The sequence below is a fragment of the Phymastichus coffea genome, unplaced genomic scaffold (genome assembly GCF_024137745.1).
Source record: "Phymastichus coffea isolate CEN01 unplaced genomic scaffold, Cenicafe_Pcof_1.1 PCOF00078, whole genome shotgun sequence".
Lineage (NCBI taxonomy): Eukaryota > Metazoa > Arthropoda > Insecta > Hymenoptera > Eulophidae > Phymastichus > Phymastichus coffea.
Window position 1 is genome coordinate 1,126,042 of NW_026706889.1, and position 18,139 is coordinate 1,144,180.

The 18,139-nt window shown below is 42.8% G+C and overlaps 1 protein-coding gene across 5 annotated transcripts in view; it reads left to right on the forward strand.

Moving 5' to 3' along the window:
- LOC131668502 (calmodulin-binding transcription activator 2) overlaps nucleotides 1-18,139 on the forward strand; it is a 67,217-nt gene that overhangs the window by 41,224 nt on the left and 7,854 nt on the right. For 3 of the 5 annotated variants that reach the window (XM_058942734.1, XM_058942733.1, XM_058942737.1), the window contains 10 exons: nucleotides 8,629-8,817; nucleotides 9,070-9,489; nucleotides 9,567-10,403; nucleotides 11,210-11,542; nucleotides 11,902-12,149; nucleotides 12,312-12,511; nucleotides 13,351-13,452; nucleotides 15,245-15,408; nucleotides 15,474-15,958; nucleotides 17,676-17,834. In XM_058942734.1, the coding sequence (XP_058798717.1) occupies nucleotides 8,629-8,817; nucleotides 9,070-9,489; nucleotides 9,567-10,403; nucleotides 11,210-11,542; nucleotides 11,902-12,149; nucleotides 12,312-12,511; nucleotides 13,351-13,452; nucleotides 15,245-15,408; nucleotides 15,474-15,958; nucleotides 17,676-17,834 (3,137 nt within the window). Of the gene's footprint in view, nucleotides 1-8,628; nucleotides 8,818-9,069; nucleotides 9,490-9,566; nucleotides 10,404-11,209; nucleotides 11,543-11,901; nucleotides 12,150-12,311; nucleotides 12,512-13,350; nucleotides 13,453-15,244; nucleotides 15,409-15,473; nucleotides 15,959-17,675; nucleotides 17,835-17,952; nucleotides 17,978-18,139 lie in introns of all 5 variants that reach the window. The other 2 variants (XM_058942735.1, XM_058942736.1) reach the window with 2 other exon arrangements.

Below are 18,139 nucleotides of genomic sequence, written 5' to 3' on the forward strand. Positions count from 1 at the left end.
TGGCATGTTTCGACGGAAATCCAATGCTTAACAAAAACTGTATTTACCAAATGGGACACCTAGAATGTGACGAAATATTAGAGCTTTTAGCAAAAATTTAATAGAAAAGAAGACGATATATAAGCGTGAGAAGGCCGATGGCCGTTGAAATAAAAAGATAAGTAAATAAAAGAGTATCCTTGATGAGTCGAAAGTGCCACACGCGCTATATGCGTATTTATATACTAAATAACGTGAAGTCAAAGGGAGGCGTCGGTTCACACACTCGTCAGAGAAAAAAATCTCTTACACGCACCCTCAGCTGCCATTTTTTCTCTCTATTTCTCTAGCTTTACTTGTAATTAGTAGTAAAAAGAAGCTTTTGGCCACACTCGTATACACATATGGCCGGTTGGAAAAGTGGGCCGGTGGTCGGTAGCGGCATCCGCATCGAAATAATGAAAAGGCCTTTGCAAGTAAAAAAGCACCCTCTCTCACTCTCCCCTAGTGGCCGTACAGCCTCGAACGAAAGAATTCCATTCGAAAATTCTTCACCTGCTTCGGGATATGCATTTTTTAAGCACACCCGGCGCCAACAAATTTCGCGGTTTTCACCTAGGCTCTAAACACAGTGAGGCTCCCCCCTTCCCCCGACTATTCTTGCCCTCTACTCCCGTCCGCCCCTCCACGAGGCTGCGATATATTATTCCTTCTGTTTATAATTGAAATTCGCGCTGAATTTTTACTGCGGCTGGCTTTTGTAAATACTTTAGCATTGCGCGGGTATCCTGTTTTCTTGCTTTTTATGTGCGGTGTATAGATATGTCTTTCTTTGTTTTATTTTCGTGAAATTTCTCTACGGTCTGAACTACTTTAAGAGGAAATTTTCCTAGCACTGTAGTTATTCAAATACGATTTGTTAACAAATCTGTGCGATCCAAAAGTTTTTATTAATAAACTTTCTGAAAAATCTTATTTACGTTCAATTTTAAGTAGTTTTAGAATTAAAATGATTTACATCGAGGAGATCTGCATAAAAAATCACAGTATTATTAAAAGTAGAACAAAAATAGTCAAATAGAAGTCCTTGCGAATGAAAACGAAGAAGCGTGTACTACAAAGAACATTCAAAGCTTCAAAAGCCCATTATAATTGCCATTCAGAAGTAGGAAACGCGCCGTAGTAAAAGTTACTCGATCGCGCAACAGCAAAAGAAACGAGAGAGAAGAGAGAGAGAGAGAGAGAGAGAGAGAGAGAGAGAGAGAGAGAGAGAGATAAAAAAAACGATGGGTCATGATAGCGGTGCATTAAAGTCAAAGCTGAGATTGAAGGACAAGGTCTGTCAAAGTTTTTGTTCGCGCGTGAGTTACCCAGTGAAATCTGCATACTTCTTTTTTTTTGCCATATCGTCGTGCGCTCGTGTCAGCTGTCTGAGTACTCACTTCGTTGTTTCGAACGCCCGGACGCGTGTGTGTAAAAAGCTATCACGGTAAAAGTGAGAGGGAGAGAATTTCAATTTTTGCTCGGCAATTTAATACCACGGGAGCAATCATTTTTGGCTCAGCTAATTGAAAGTTGAAACAACCCTTTCCTGCATTATTTCGCTTCCTGAAATATAAGACTTTTTACTGGATAATTTGTTCTTTCGAAAAGCGATAAAAATCAAAAGAACTTACTCGCTTATCGCACTTGAGCGTACGAACATTCTTTTTGTTCTGAACAATGTCGCGCGCGTTTAAGCGCCCTAACGTTACTCGTGGATGTGTCGCGCGCATTGGGGCGACACAGCTATCGACGCTAATTGTAACAAATCGCGAAATCCCATTAGCTCTCTCTCGCGCCTGGGAATGCTCCCTCTTGTGTGCGAGCGTGGAAGCTATAAAGTAAGGATAGGCATATAGGTGGTAGCGTGGATGCGAGTTGGTGAAGCGTAAATCAGTAGAGCCGGGGACACATCACTTCCGGTTCACGCTGCTCAAGGCTCCCCCGGAAGCTGAGTCGCCAAATCTATTGCTTTGGCACGCGCTCGCTCTAAATACGACGAGTGAGAACCCTCCCCGCGCTCCTCGCTTTCTACCGTTCCACGCAAAAGATCGCCGATCCAGATAACGACAAGTCGCGAATGCCAGCCAGCCTGCCTGCATCTAGATATGATAAAGTTTACTCGACGACGACGCGGCTGTGCAGCTACTACTACCTTCTGCTATCCGCCTTTTTTCCTATTCTTCTTCTCCTGGAGAATAGACTGGGAGAGACGAGATTTCTTCTTTTCGGGGCTGCGTAGGATGTATTTTTTGTTCTTGAGACAATGCATTTTAGTAACGAATAGTTTACTTTCTTTCTTTCGTTTCGCAAGAGTATTCGTAACCGGGAATAGCAGCGAATCTAAAGTTTTATTAAATTTATTTACATTTTTCCAAGGCTCTTCTCAATCGCCACCTCGATAGGAAATTAAACATCTACAAATAAATTGCGCAATGCATAAAACAATTGGATGTATGATGTGTATTTCCGTTCGATGCACTGAATACAGCCAATTCGTGTCATCGGTTCTTCTATTTCAGTGATAATTATATTGATGGAATAATTTTAATCTGCACTTTGCAGAGATTTGTGATTAAACTCCATTATCCACACGCGGAAATACGGCTATCGAATGTTTCGATAATTTGACAGGCGATAACACGATTATCGGTCGCTCGACTCTGACGTACTCTTAATGTAAAATATAGCGTTTATTGCTTGCATTTATTGCAAATCGACATCTATAAGTGCAAGGCAGAAAAATATAAACATGTTTGAAATGTCGAGCGAGACCTGGAAATTGGAAATTTCAATGAGCGCAAAGCGTAAAAGGTCGTGTGCGGCCCCAGCGTTAAAGAGTCGTTTTGCACTGAATTGTATATTGAGAGTATCGATTGGTCGGTTGGCAAATTTTGAATGTCATTTAGCACGCGATTGCTGATTGCCTTGGGCATCGAACGATCAATGATTTCGCCTCGTGATTTACGATTCTCCCATTGTTTTGAACTGGTATGAGTAATGAGACTGGTTGCATACTTAACAATCTTTTCAACGCGCGATAACATCTCGTGGCGGGAAAAAAGCCTGACAATTACGTTCGCGCGAGCGGCAAGCTATTAGCGAGTAAAAAATCGGATGCATTGTAATTTAAAAATTATGCGGGCGGCCTCCTTGGCGAGAGCCATGATTTCTACGATTCATTATATGCCCCGAAAAATTAATTTGCATAATACGTGCCTCATAAATAACAATCTGCGCTCGCTTACACACGCTCGCTCTCTTCTCTTTGGTATAATCACGAAACAGGAAGAGAGACAAGTAAAAAAGATCCACGAAATCTGCATACATACACGAACAGCGCATCGATCAAGCGAAACAATTCCAAAATTTTCCCGTGCTCGCGCGCGCGAATTCGTACATATTTGAGGGAAGCTTTCTCTCTCTTTTCTCTCTCTCTCTCTCTCCCTCTGTGCAATTTCGTTGCGGCAGAGGAGAGGAGAGGCCGAGTGATTTAGCGCGAGGCGCAGGTGAATTAGCGAATTTCTTGCGGCCCTCTTCTTCGTAACTGTTCTCACTGTGCATAAGTGATATAACCAACGTCTTGAAAAAACAGCCATTCAGTTAAATGTCGTTCCGCTCACTCGGCGTTATTTAATTCTTTCACTTCGACATACTTCGAGTTATGCTAAGTAGCTTTGCCTTCCTTGCGTTCTTTGCAAATCTCTTCGTCGTCGCGACTAGCTGCGGCGAGACAAAAAGGACCGAAACGAGATTATAATGCGAAAAGTTCTCTCGCGACGTTAAGTTTTCTTCTTTGAGCTGTTCATTAGCATGTGTAAATAGCCATGACCACGTGCGCGCGGCTAGGAGAGAAGGAGAGGAGGTGGTGGTTTCTTAAATATTTCACGACGGTTAACCTATCGAGGGAATGCACTTTCAAACTTCTCACTCCTTTCGTGAGCTCTTGCTATTTTACGAGCCGAGTGCATATGGCTTTAACTAGCTCATGCTCCAGCTCTAAAAGATCTAATCGCGTTTCTTTGCAAAGTTCATGCGGTTATTCGGGAAAATATTTTTGCCTCGACGTTAAAAAAAATCTCATAATTGATTTTATGATTTTCCAGAGTACTATTTCGGTGGGTTATCGGGGCAAATACCACATGTAGGTATTTGTAGGTGCCTATCTATTTCGTCTTGAGCCACTCTCACCAGAAACGGCTCGAACTTAAGTGAGTAACGCGTATTGGAAAATTGTTTGAGAGCCTTTACATTCCGTTTCCAAATCATCTAAATAACTTGAATCACTGACAAATGAAGACGAAGTGCGAAGGCACATTTATGCAGTTGGCAGTGTTGCCACTTCGTAAAATAAATGAGGCATATCGCGACTCATTCGTAGAAAAAGCGGCAATGGCAAGAGAGCGTGGCGATAAGTCCCTTAGTAAAATGTGTCCAGAATGCAAACGATCAATTAACCAGTTGTAAATCAACGTGACAAGTCGAGTACTGTCAGGCAGTCTAGTCGCGAATCTCCGAGAGGTGCACCACTACTGTAGCAGCGCCGCCCTTTGATATTTATATCCGGGACACGTTCTGAATCGTCGGCGAGCTCTCGAAGGTGGGGATTGTTCTGTTTCTTTAATAACTGTTCGTCTCGACTAGCCCAAAAAAAGAAGCTTTGGAAGCATGCGCTGGAGGATCGTAAAAAAAGAAGTAGCTAAGGAGCGAGTGTAACGAGCCAGTCTGATTCTCTTTTGCTCCTAATTTCACTTCCTCTCTTGGCATCTTTTCCTCCGCAACAAAGCCGATTTAATTCGTAGAAAGAGTGGGTGAGTGCGCCTGATTGACGACCCTGAAAAAGTTCCGCCGGACGCGAATTGTATAGATGTTTCGGTTTCTCTCTTTTATCCACCCTGCTCTTTTCGATTGCTTTCGTATAACTGCACCACCTTGTATTCCTTTTACTTCGCAGCCTAATGGGCTTCGGTATATATATAGGTTCGACTCTTGTTAATAGGATAAACATCTACTTTCCCTTCGACTTTTAGATCTTTTCAGCTACCGCACTGGCTTTAGTGAGTCTTTAAAATTTTGTCGGCAAATTCGGAACTTCAATTCCAGTTGCCGGTCTGACAAGTAAATTAAAAGATATTACCCGTACTATTTTCGGTAATATCTACAGTAATAGTGAAGAATTTACCTCAAATTCGTATTATTTGTGAAAATTCACATTCAAAATTCATATTCGTTATCCGTCTATTTCATTTTACTTTAATGATCGAATTACAAAAGTAACGCAATCAATCAATTTTTTAGGAGACATGTTTATTTTTCGCATTCCTAAAACAACCACGCCAAAATGAAAATCCACTATAGAGAAAAAAGGGAAAACACTTGTCGGACGACTGTCCCCCGATAGGTAGTGTTCCGGTCAAGCAACAATTTATGAAAGAAAACTGAGCGTCACGGTTGTCCGTTCTATTCGAAGTAATGTTTATGTGTGTTGTATAAGGTCGGAAAGTAGGATATTAACATCCAAGCCACGTCCGAGATGTTGCCGTGTGGAATTGTGAGAGAGAAAGAGCTAGAGAGATGGGCTGCGCTTTGACTGGCTGTTGGAATAAAGAAAGCCGAAGGTCGGCTTCTGCTTGCTTTGCTCCCGTGAATTCCTTTCTTCGCCAATTTCCTCCGTTCATGCCCTATTTCACTCTTCTCTTGCTCTTCCCGCTCGTTAAGAGAAAAAAGAGAAATTTAATACAAGCGCCATGTAATTTTAGCGATGCGCCGTTGCCGAATAACAATTTGTAAGAGCCGCATTTTTCTCTCTTACCCCCTCGTTATCGAGCGTTTCCGGAAATGCATTTTGTCGCCGTCGATGGAAAAATCTCGGGGCTCAGCCGCGCGGCTGACACCCTCTTTTCTCCCACGTCACGTGCAATTCCTCTCTCTTTCTCTTTCTCTCTCTCTCTTCTTTCTATATGTGTATATATAGGGAGCGGCGAAAAGCCCACCCGCCGATGTATTGAATCTGTATTTTCATTTTGAAAAAGTGGATTTTTCTTCTATCCGGCCAAATTATTTTACGAGCTCATGCGCGTTTTCGTCTTCATGAGAATTAATATAGGTATTTACCGAAAGAGAATGGATTCTCTCTATTTTTGTTCTTTAATTCTGTTTGTATGTATATATCAAGCGAAAGTTTTGCTCGATATCTCATGGAAAATAAGGTCGACTACTGCTGATTTTCAAGGATGAGGCTCATTACAGTAATACGATTCTTATTTTTCGTCAAAGTATAATTAGTTTCGCAATATGAAAACTTGCACTACGCCTTTAACAGTGTGCTGACACTGTTATGTGTATTGCAAATAAGCTCGTGCCAATTCAATTCGTACAAACGTATTATTTTGTTTCTATATATTTTCCCGCGAAAAGAGTTCAGTTATCATCGTCATTCTAATCACGATAACTACGCAAAATAACTTGAGAACTTGGTGTAGATCAACCAACAGTGAAGACTTTGCAAATATCCATAAAACAAACATTTGTACAATTCACGTAAAATCCTTTCTCTCGCTCAAACCACATGTAGGTTAAGCATTGCAAACATCCGTATAAATCGTCTAGCATTTGAATCCATCATCCTGCTGCGTTACAAATACAATAAGAAACGTAAAAGCATATATTTCCTGCGCAAGACAACTCCAACTTACTTACTCGAGGTTTATTTCAATCGAACGTATTTTTTCGAAGCTAAAGAAAAATCAGTAAAACATTAAATCCCCGAGAGAAGAAGGTATATATCTTAGCTTGCGCGTGCGAAGTAACTTGAAGGACAGGCCTCTCGAGCGTAAATCGTCGCTCACTCTCGCAACTTTATGAAAATCCCTGTGACGGTAATGGGGAAAATCCCTCACTGAGCGATAGCCTTTCTCGCATTTGCGAGAAAAGGAAGGTGAATAAAGACATTTGCAGCTCGCCCGCCAAATTTCGCGACTGAGGTAAATGGAGCAGTGACTTAGGTGCGCCTTCCAGCTGCCAGTCGAGGCTTGCATTTGTTTTTTCAACGCTTTCTCCTTGATCACTTTTTCATCGAACCTCATGTTATCTTTTTTCTTTTGCTATCATTACGATAAAAATTGTGCATTGTGAATTTTTATTACACGCAATTTGTATTTTTCAATTTACGTAATCCAGCACCAGCGGCGCGTGGCACTTTCATGCTTGGCTGAGCGACTGTCATAATATGTCTGAACTGCTCAATTTTCAAACTACACGGTATTCCAATTCGCGTTGAGCGACGTGAAAATAATGAAATTTTACAACAAACAAAATAAATACATTTCGTTAAATTCGGTAAACAGAAAAATACATATATATGCATCGCAAGTCAATTATATAACAATATTTCCAGCGAATGTTTTAGACACGGTTGCAATTCGTTAAAAGCCAAACGCATTATAGCAGTGTTGATTAAAAGCTCGTGATTCAATTTATATTCGTTAACCAAGACATTTCTTTCTAATAAAGCAGGCAGTTGAACAAACAAGGGAAAAAAAAAAGAAAATATCGCGTCGTCGTCTCGTCTTTAGATCCACGAGCAACGACACAAGAGACTTGTTAAGTCCAAGCTCACCCAAGTCAAAGGGAAGCAAGTAGCCCTTTAATTAGCTTCGAATATAAAGGCCATGCCGCTGGTGCTTTGTCTCTCTCTCTCTCTCTCGCTCTCTCTCTCTCTCTCTCTCTCTCATGCAAAAATAATTATATAACGTTCAAGAATAGAAAGTACATTATATAGCCGCTCTCTGATATTTGTCATGAACTGTAAAAACGGATAAATAATCTTTGTACGAGGAATAAATCAATCAATCGATATACATCTTGGACGTGGCTATCCGTTTCGTTTGCGAAGCCGGTTTTTGACTCTCTTGCACTGCTATACATTTTTTATTCTCTTTTATATCTCTGGCTCTTTTTATCTTTGGCTTCCCTATTTATTTTTCACTTTTACTTGCACGCCAACTGTATACTTTCTCCTGTTTTGCTGGCCGTGACTTTGTACATCTGATCTGAAACATTAATCAACAAATAAAGAAAAAGAACATAGATTTTCACGAAGAAAAGGGGAATGATTTTTTGCTGAGACGCGCTAATTCAAATTTCCGTCTCGAAAATTCGGCGTCGATGCCTATCGAGTTCTGTTCGAGTAGTCCTGCCGGGGAAGTCGGGAGATCGCGAGCAGCATCGTAATTTCGCCACGTGCTTATACTTCGAAGACTTCTCCTCCGTCCCGTCTTCTTTGGCCCACTCGAAAGAGCTTCGAGCCAAGCGATTCTCAAGGATGAATGAGGAACGAAAAAATCCTGAGGGAAGGTGCTTTCTTGTAACGTGAGAAATGTGGATGAACGAGCTGAGTGAGTGAATTTTCGCACGAGACCAATGTTCTCTGTTTACACTGCGAACATTTTGAATCTTTAACAGTCCACAAGACTACTATAGGCTACAACTGTACTCATAAACTTTGCACGAATAGGATGTGGCAAAACTTTAGGTTGAATCTCGATCAGAAAAAGAAAAAGCTTTTTGTACAAAAAATAAAAAATGTTGTGTTCCTGTTTGTTGCAGGAAATCGCAGCAATATTGATAAGCTTTCAGCGACACGCAGAATGGCAAAGTCGGGAGGTAAAGGTGCGGCCAAGAAGTGGCTCGATGCTGCTCTACTCGAGGAAAAAGGTTCGCTATCGGCGCGACGGTTACTGTTGGAAAAAGCGCAAGGATGGCAAGACCACAAGGGAAGATCACATGAAACTCAAGGTAATATTGCCAATACTTTCATTCCATTGTTTTTTTATAAAAAAAAAAAAGAAAGAAATCTTATGCAGTATATTGCATTTTTCTGCAAAAAGAGCACATTTTTTGCATAATAGAAGTCTTGGTTGCCATTTCAGATTTTTAAACTGAAAGCACGCTCATTTTCGAAACGAATATTTTTAGTCGTATCGTAAATGTCGCCTTAAATAATCCGTAATGTCTTGTTTATCTTCTGTCGCGTGTATGCGTGCGCAGGTGCAAGGCGTGGAATGCATCTACGGCTGCTACGTGCACTCCGCAATCTTGCCAACGTTCCATCGTCGTTGCTACTGGTTGCTACAAAACCCCGACGTTGTATTGGTGCATTATCTGAACGTGCCATATCCGGATGGCGACGCGAAGTTGGCGGCACTACCACCATGCCTGTCGTTGCCACCCGACAAAAAGGAATGGACGCGAGACGAGTTAGCGAGTCAACTAAGGCCAATGTTTCTCGGTGGTGACGAGCCTGACAACGCGATGCCCGGGGCGAATCAACATCCTTCACAACCAAACTCACATCCACATCCCGTAGACATGATCGTCTCGCAACTACTCGACAGGCAGAGAGCTACTAATGCTGGCTCAACTGGCGCTGCACAGCTTGCGCCTAGGAGACTTACTCCTGACAATCAGGTTGGTATTATTTCTCATCGAGTCTGCGGAAATTTTCGACAACAAACAATTATTTCGTATTCGACGTGGCGGTGCAGGTCTCATCGACAACCGGAGGGCAACAGCCAAACACAACGGCCTCGTCGACTCCGCGAGTTTACTCGAGACATTCCCATTCGACTCAGGGCCAGCAGCCGGCCCCCTTAGTATTAAGTTTACAACAGATCCAAGGCGGTGGAGGCCTTCTCATTCTCAATAGTCAGCCATATCATCACCAGCAACAACAGCAGCAGCAGCAACAGCAGCAGCAGCAACAGCAAAAAGTCCAATCGCAACAAACGTCACAGCAGCAGCAACAACAGCCAAATCAACAACAAGACATACAGCAGCAGGTTAGCGATCAACAGCAACAACAACAGCAACAACACGTCATACAACAGCAACAGACGACCGTCGAACGGGAGCGACAGAATCCACAACACGAGATCGACGCGAAAGACAGTAACAACAGTCACAGCAGTCACAACAGTATAGACTGTTCAGGTGGCCAGTCAGTAGGTCCAGGTCCGCCTCCACCCGGCGTAGCGGACTTTGTGGAAACACTAGATTTGAGTCAGGAAGACATTCAGCGTACTTTGTCGGCGAACATGGTGCACCCATCGCCGTCGCCATCTCCCGCCGGCGGTATCAATCCAATGGACTTTATTGACTCGAGTGACGATGTATTAGTGAATTTAGATGCTTTCGACATGTTCAGTGATCTACCCGAGCTGCACGACTTTGATGCGTCCGAGTCTACGTCCAGCCACGTCAATAAGACTGATAATCAACGGCATGAGGCTGTCGCCAGTCATCAGCCTACGTCGTCCCAGTGCCCTACCGTCCACATCGCCGAGTACAGCCCCGAATGGAGTTACACAGAGGGTGGCGTTAAGGTAGGTCATTTTTTAATTGTAAAAGTATATCTGACAATTGCCCAGTCGATGATTTCCAAGCGACACTTTTATTAAACAATTTCCAAAAAGGAAAGAAACTGTTATCAACGATTCAATGATTAACAGTCTCGTTAATTTCGTTAAAGCGAGCAGCAGCACATTTCTTTTCACGCCTGCGTGTGTGCACGCGTAAAGCTATTTGTTATCGGCCTGCACGAACGCCGCGTTCATGACCACTCTGTATATATATAGATATAGTTATGTGTCTGTGGTCTTACAAATTTGTCACCGGACCGCCGCGCTTAATCGCCTCCTCTGGGCTTCTTTTTCCGCCTATTAACCGCTGCTCGCGATTCTTAATGATGATCGATGTTTTTTTTGTCCTGGAGATATCGGCAATTTGAGGGGGGTACTGATGTTAGCTTAATGTTATTTGTCAATTTTGATCTGTGAATTGTATAAAAAAATTATTAAAATTAAATTCTTTGGTTTTTTGCTCAATTTAACCACACCGCGCTGTCAATATTGATAATTGAAAGTCATAAATCATAGTTTTACGCAATTAGGATTAAAATAAAAACAAAAAGCAAGAGGCTGGAACAAGGATTCCTTTTCCGATATTGATTTGAAATAAACATGCAATTTGTATTCTGATATTAGTTTTCGCATGGTGATTACCAATATAATTAAGATTCACAGGTTGCTGCGCGAAAGATGAAATTCGATATTGACAAATAATACGAACGATTTGAGTTTTTTTGAAATAAATCGCATAACGCTTTTTTCGTTGATTTGAATGATTGCAGGTGTTAGTGGCAGGTCCCTGGACAGGCAGTGCCTCGCAATCTTATTCGATACTATTCGATGGCGAACCAGTAGAAGCGTGTCTAGTGCAACCAGGAGTGTTACGTTGTCGCTGTCCAGCTCACGCTGCGGGTATAGCCTCGCTGCAAGTCGCTTGCGACGGCTTCGTCGTGTCGGACAGCGTTGCGTTCGAGTATCGCAGGCTACCACAAAGTGAGCCTAGTCCTGAGAAAGCGTTGCTCGATCGACTTGCCGACGTTGAGACGAGACTGCAGGGCCCCGGGCCGCCTTCGCCTGCTGCGCATCTGGAGGAGAGGCTTGTTGCTTATTGTCAGGTACGTCGCAAAATACTATCCAACTCATGCAATCGTTACCAATTATTGGCAGCGAACGATACGGTCGAAATATAAACTCAATCCAATCATTTTCATACTAGCATTGTCTCGAATTTTAGCAGAGATAAAAGCTTTCAATTTCCATGCTGTAAAAGCAGGGCTTAATTCAAGCATTGTATGTAAAATCTGGGGCAACGTAATAATTGTGACATACGCTCTACTAAATCCGATAATTGCTGTAACAGTATTCGACGTACATTGTATCAATATTACATTTCAATATTACATATTGTTAATAAGCGCGAATATTGATTAAGTCGACATCAGAGTAATTTTCATGGAAATCCAACTGTTTGCAGGACGCAGTGGTAAGACCGTGGCGTACGAACGCCGAACCATTACAATCGGGTGGTCCAACATTGTTACACTTGGCAGCGGGCTTAGGCTATTCTCGACTTGCTTGTGCGTTATTACACTGGCGAGCCGAGAATCCAAGCAGCGTTCTCGACACGGAAGTCGATGCACTTCGTCAAGACGCGGCTGGTTTGACTCCGCTAGCATGGGCTTGCGCAGCTGGTCATGCCGACACCGCAAGGATTCTCTACCGGTCAGTTGATTTCAGTTTGACACTGTGTTTGCTTGCATAAAAAGTACTCGGGTTGTTGCTCGGTTTTGTTCGGCTTTTCAAACGACAAAGTTAGGTTTTGCTCGGTCCGAAGAGAAGAACTAAAAATTCACAGGCTGGTTGTGAATTGTTGGTCTGTCGCAGATGGAACGCGCAGGCGTTGCGCGTACGGGACTGCGAGAACAGGAGCGCGACCGAGCTGGCCGCGGGCAACGGTCATGGCCAAATTGCCGACGAGCTGAATCGCTTGGAGGCGCGACGCCAAGACGAGAGGCTATTTCTCAGACCGGCCAGCCCAAGTCCGCGGAGGCACTCCCAAGACAGCGGTCTCGATCTGGCTCTCTGTTAGTTTCTTTTTATTTTCAAAACAACAACAAAATTATCCTCTCTATCAGTGTTTCTAACTCTCTCTTAACTTTTAACTCTTCGATCTTACCTGTAATTATCCTTATCTCGGAATTGTAGGTGCGTAATATACGAATTTTATTTTTTCATCGAATATTTTGTACATAAGTCGAGTTCGCTTTACCTACCTGCAACTCTGTCGTACCAATCCTCTCTCTCTCTCTCTCTCTCTCTCTCTCTCTCTCTCTCTCTCTCTCTCTCTCTCTCTCTCTCTCTCTCTCTCTCTCTCTCTCTCTCTCTCTCTCTCTCTCTCTCTCTCTCTCTCTCTCTCTCTCTCTCTCTCTCTCTCTCTCTCTATGTGTTCATTTTTATTTTTTACTTTTTGATTTATTGGTGTATTTTTACCAAGCTCTCTGCTCGTGTTGATTGATGTTTATTAGCTATAGTATGCAGAAACAAGACTATTTAATTATCCCCTGAATTTTTCGCAGCTGCAGCTCTCAATACTTTTTTCTGCATTCTATTAACTAACATAAAGTTTTTCTCTCTTAGAAAACTCTTTAAAGACCGTAAAATTAATTAGTACGTAAAAAAAATTTCCCTGTACATTTTCATAACTATATATAGATAAATATATATGTTAAAAATTTAGTTACGAGAGAATTATTAAAAGTATAAGTACATCCCCGAAAAAGCTAGTGATTAAAACAAAGTATAGTTATATAAACGATCCTGCGATCTGCGTAGATTTAAAATCGCGTCTGTCTATCTGTCTGTCTCGAATGAAAAACAAACTGAGTATAAAGCAAAATATCCACCACGAACTGGAAATATGCAGGTGGCTCGCCGCTCCTGGACAACATGGAGCTATTGCAGGATGACGAGTCGTCCTTAGGACTGCAGGGCATGGATAGCACCCCGAGTCCCACGGAGTCCTTAGGTCCGTAAACACCTAATCTCTCTCACGCATCAAACCCGTTTAAGAAATGACAACTTTTCGACTGTGTCTCTCTTTGCTTGTCTGTCTAACTGTTATCCTTTGCCTGGGTGTGTGCGTGTTTAACTCTCTTCTCTCTCGCTATGTTTCTGAAAATAAACAGCCACATATACACAACGCTATCTCTGGCTCAGTTCCGTAACGTGTAAGTGTGTGACAAAGGGGATTTAGCCGCGTGATTTAATGGTTTTCGTTACAGTTCATTGGGGACACTTATACGTTTGTTTGTGTTTTGGGAATCTTTTACTTTGTGTTTGCAAAGCGCAATTAATCCTTCACCTATCGGACTTTTCATTCTCTAATGGTCAATTAACAACAAACCTCTCCGAGCCTTTCAAATATTTTATTGTATCCGTTAACGTCGTTTTATTAAGTATACACACACACAATGTTAATGACATGCATTGCGCAAATAGCTCTTACTATATTAAACTGGCACTTTGTTCAATGGTTCGTGCATTCAATCTAAGATTAAGCCTAAACGAGACAAGCTCGATATCGATGGCCCCTTAGAGTGGCTACCAAGACGTCGGATCCTAGCCCTATATACGTTAGTATGTGTACGTGTGTATATATCTATGAGTGTAAGTTGTCCATTGCAGGCTTGCTGATTGATAGACGTATAGGTAAGATTTACCTGGGGGTGGTGGCTTGAGTGTATTGGTGTTGCTTTTGGCCTTGCTGGAGCTCTGTGTCTTGGACTTAACGTTGATTGATGTACACGTGCGACATGTCTCTGTCTCTCTATCCCATTGGCCACCGGTTTATTCTCTCCATGCCCACACTCACACACATGAACGACTTCTATTATTCCTTCACACGTTTTATTCATTGTTGTCTCCCTAGCTTTTGTTTGTTGATGTTGTTTGATTATTACCTTTCACACATCTCTATCCACCTACCAACACATAGGCGTGCATAATTGTAATTTATTGCATCTGTGTTGATCACGTTTACATAGTTGAATCATCATTCATCGTAGCGTAACATCACAAAAATAATGTCGACAGAGTACGTCCTACCTTCATTAGTAGCGTATATTCATTTAGATAAATAGAATCATGAAATTTATGTGTGCAGGTATACCTAGAGACTTTAATTTGTCATTAGATGTACATAAAAAAAAGAAAGCCTCAACCCTTAACAGTAAGCCATCTACATTGACATGTATACCTCTATATATACATTTATACATTTACGGCTGTGAATGTGAGTGCGTTGATGTTCACGGCACGTTTAACCACCGATCGCAAGCCTGGCTGGCTGGCTGCGTGCACACTGTATCGATGTTGCAGCTGTGTGGAACTAACTTTTGCAGGCTGCTGCTGCTGCTGCTGCTGCTGCTACTGCGGCGGCGGAGAATCAAGGACTGTGCTCCTAGTAACCCGCGCATCTGTTCATATCTATATGTATATCTATTTATACGCTAAAAAACAGCAACACGAAAAGTAACGATGCCTCTGTGTTACGTATAATACGTGTGTGCGGAATTACTGTTTGATGTACATAGATCATTTCTGAAAGCGACTGCGAACCTTTTTTCATTGACAAATTGGCAAACGAGCTTGTATTGAAAAAGGTGTTCGCGTTTGCTCTATATATATATATATATATATATATATATATATATATATATATATATATATACCTACACGCTGTTCATTGTTGTCGTTGTTAATCGTTTGGAAGGCTACTAGGCCACAGTGCGCCATTTGTGTGCTTTGCTTGTTTGCAGGGGAGGAGGATCCGAGGGTGTTGACCTTGGCCGAGCAAATTATTGCCGCGCTGCCCGAGAGGATCAAGAGAGAGCAATGTGACCCCACAGCCAATTCACCAGCCTCACCACCACCAGCGGCGCCACCTCTGCCGCCACTCGGAGATGCTCTCATGGAGCAAATGGTGAGTTTGCACTTTTCCCACGGAAAAGTGGGAAAGTGAGACGATAACGAAAACGCGTTGCGCAGCCATTGGACACCGGCGAGCTGTTCGACTCGTACCGCGAGTGCAGCGGTGGCGCAGCCTCGGTGAGCGACGTGGACGCTGAGGCATCGCCGTCCTCGCCGTCATCGAGTTGCCTGACACCGGACTCGCCCTCGCCACCACCGACGACAGCCGACTTTTGTGACTTTCTCCAGCTGCAGCTACAGCTCGACAGCGGCGTCGGCTCGCAAGCGAGCAGCTGCTCAACCGACAAGGTGATTGGTAGCGCGGCGATCGCGAGCTCACCGTCCAACTCGTCGATCATCGATATTACCAACGCTGGCGAAACCGATCTCAGCCGACTCACGTTGTCCGACAAAGAGCAGCGAGAGTTGTATCAAGCAGCGAGAATGATTCAAAAGGCGTATCGGAGCTACAAGGGCAGACAGAGGCAGGAGGAGGCTGAGAGGCATGCCGCCGTTCTCATACAGCAGTATTATCGCCGTCACAAGCAGTATGCTTATCACAGGTCTGCGTGATTTTTCTCTTTGGCTATAGATAGTCCGATAATATCGCGCTGATTTATACGTGCAGTGCCGCTGACCTGCTTTCGATTCGTGTGATAATTAGTGTTATCCAATCGTTATAGCAGACGCATTAATAGGCTTCTATTACCAATTTTTGCCAAGTTAATCGATTTCAAATGTATCATTTACGAAAATGTCAAATTATAATTTCGATAAAGCATTGCCATTATATGCCGAATATCAACTATCTCAAAGAATGCATAATTTTCTTACATCTTAACAAGAACTAATTAATCTTCATACAACATCGTGTGCATTCGATGAAAAAGGGTTTAATTATATGGCCAAGTACGATCTATATATATGTATATTTCAGGGACTATTATCGTCTAAAATTAGTATCGCTGAAATTTCTCGTCACGCGTTGACACGATATACCTCAACGTCGTTTTTTTAACAAGAGCAAAGACGGTAATTATACGTGGCTGATAAAATCAGAAAATGACGAGCGAAGAAGTTCCGCTCATAAAAGTTGACTTTTTTTTGCGCGCGCGCGCGTTATGAAAAAGGAAACATCGTCGCTTAAAAAAAAATAAGGTCAACGATAATTTGATAAAGTTCAATTGCTTAAATGTTTACCCTATGCTACTATGGAGTAGTAAGAGAACTATATAAGGAAGCAGCGCGTGAAAACTTCTTGACGACGAGATGAGTATTTAACACACGTACTTAGGACGACAGCCGATCATCAGTTATTCGAAGCTCCCGGCGGTCTCGTTTCGAAATAAGTCACGATTACGCTGCTACTGCTGCTGCTAGAGAGAGCGTCTTAACGATCGTCGTCTTCGTCGTCACTCGTTTCTGACCAAGCTCGCGTTGAACTTTTAATTGCCATCGTAAATAATTCGGAAAGTTCAGCAGCGAAGAGAGAGAGAGAGAGAGAGAGAGAGGAAGTCCTTCTTCCTTCGTTTTCTTGCGGGCAGCCGCGACGGGCCGAATACCAAATTAAGCTGGCATTAAATTAATACGACGCGCGGGACGGAAAGACAGGAGGGACACCTTGCGACGCGATCTCTCTTCTCCGCTCTCGTTGTTGCGCGAAATGAACGTGGAGAGCTATATACTCTCTGCTTAGCGCTATACTTTTCTCACGCTTCTTCGTACTTTGTGTGCACGTTGTTCACGTTGTTCACGACGATTTATCGCTTAGCGTCTCCGGATTAGACGACGAATTTTCACGCTCAGGCCAGATAGCTGCAGGCTAGCTACATGGGCACGTTTTATGAAGTCAGTAGATCAGCTCAGTGTTTGGTCAGGCGGAGGTCAGGGTACACTTTTTTTTCTGGCCTACTTTGATAATGATTTTTTCGTAAAAAGAATTTGAAAAGTACAACCGAATGAAGATTGGTTCGTTTTTAGAGGCATTAACAGATTATTCGATGCATTGGCATATAACGCAACAAAAAAAATGATATCAGTAATCAAAGTAAACAAAAGAAAAAACCTGCAAGTCTTAAAAGGAGCAACGGAATGCACTCGAGAAAATTATTTTCCGTGCAAACGAGAGTCGCGCCTTGAGCTGGATAAACACAGAAACTTGGTCGAAAAGTCAACACGAAGAAACTTCGCGGAAAGTAGCTTAAGACACCGTTGGTTTGAATTTGTAAAAAATCTCTTGTCTTTCCTTGTCTCTCTGGGATTTTTGCCGTGGCTGTGTAGGCAAGCGACGAAGGCAGCGATGGTGATCCAGAACAACTACCGTAGTTATCGCGCTCGCCCGGGCACAGCGACGAGCGCACGTCAACAGGCGGTGCAACAGCAGGCGGCACACCAAGCAGCTCGTAAGATCCAACAATTCATGCGACAGTCCAAAATCAAGTGAGTTTATCTTTCCGCGATAAAACTGCCGGTCTGCTTAATAATGCTTCTTTCTCTCACTAACACGTAATAAAAATTAACCATGCGCTTCTCTCCTTGATCTTGTCCAACCATGCAGCCTGACTTGGGACGACTCGCGACCGGTAAGTAACCAGTATTAATGCGAAAGAAAAGAGCGAAATGATAGTCACAAGTCACGTATCGCGTGGTGGTTGGTATCACGCGAGGCACGAACATGCATACTTTTGCCAATGGGAAATTTTCTTCTTGCGGTTCAAGCAAAAAACAGATTACGCGCGCCGCTT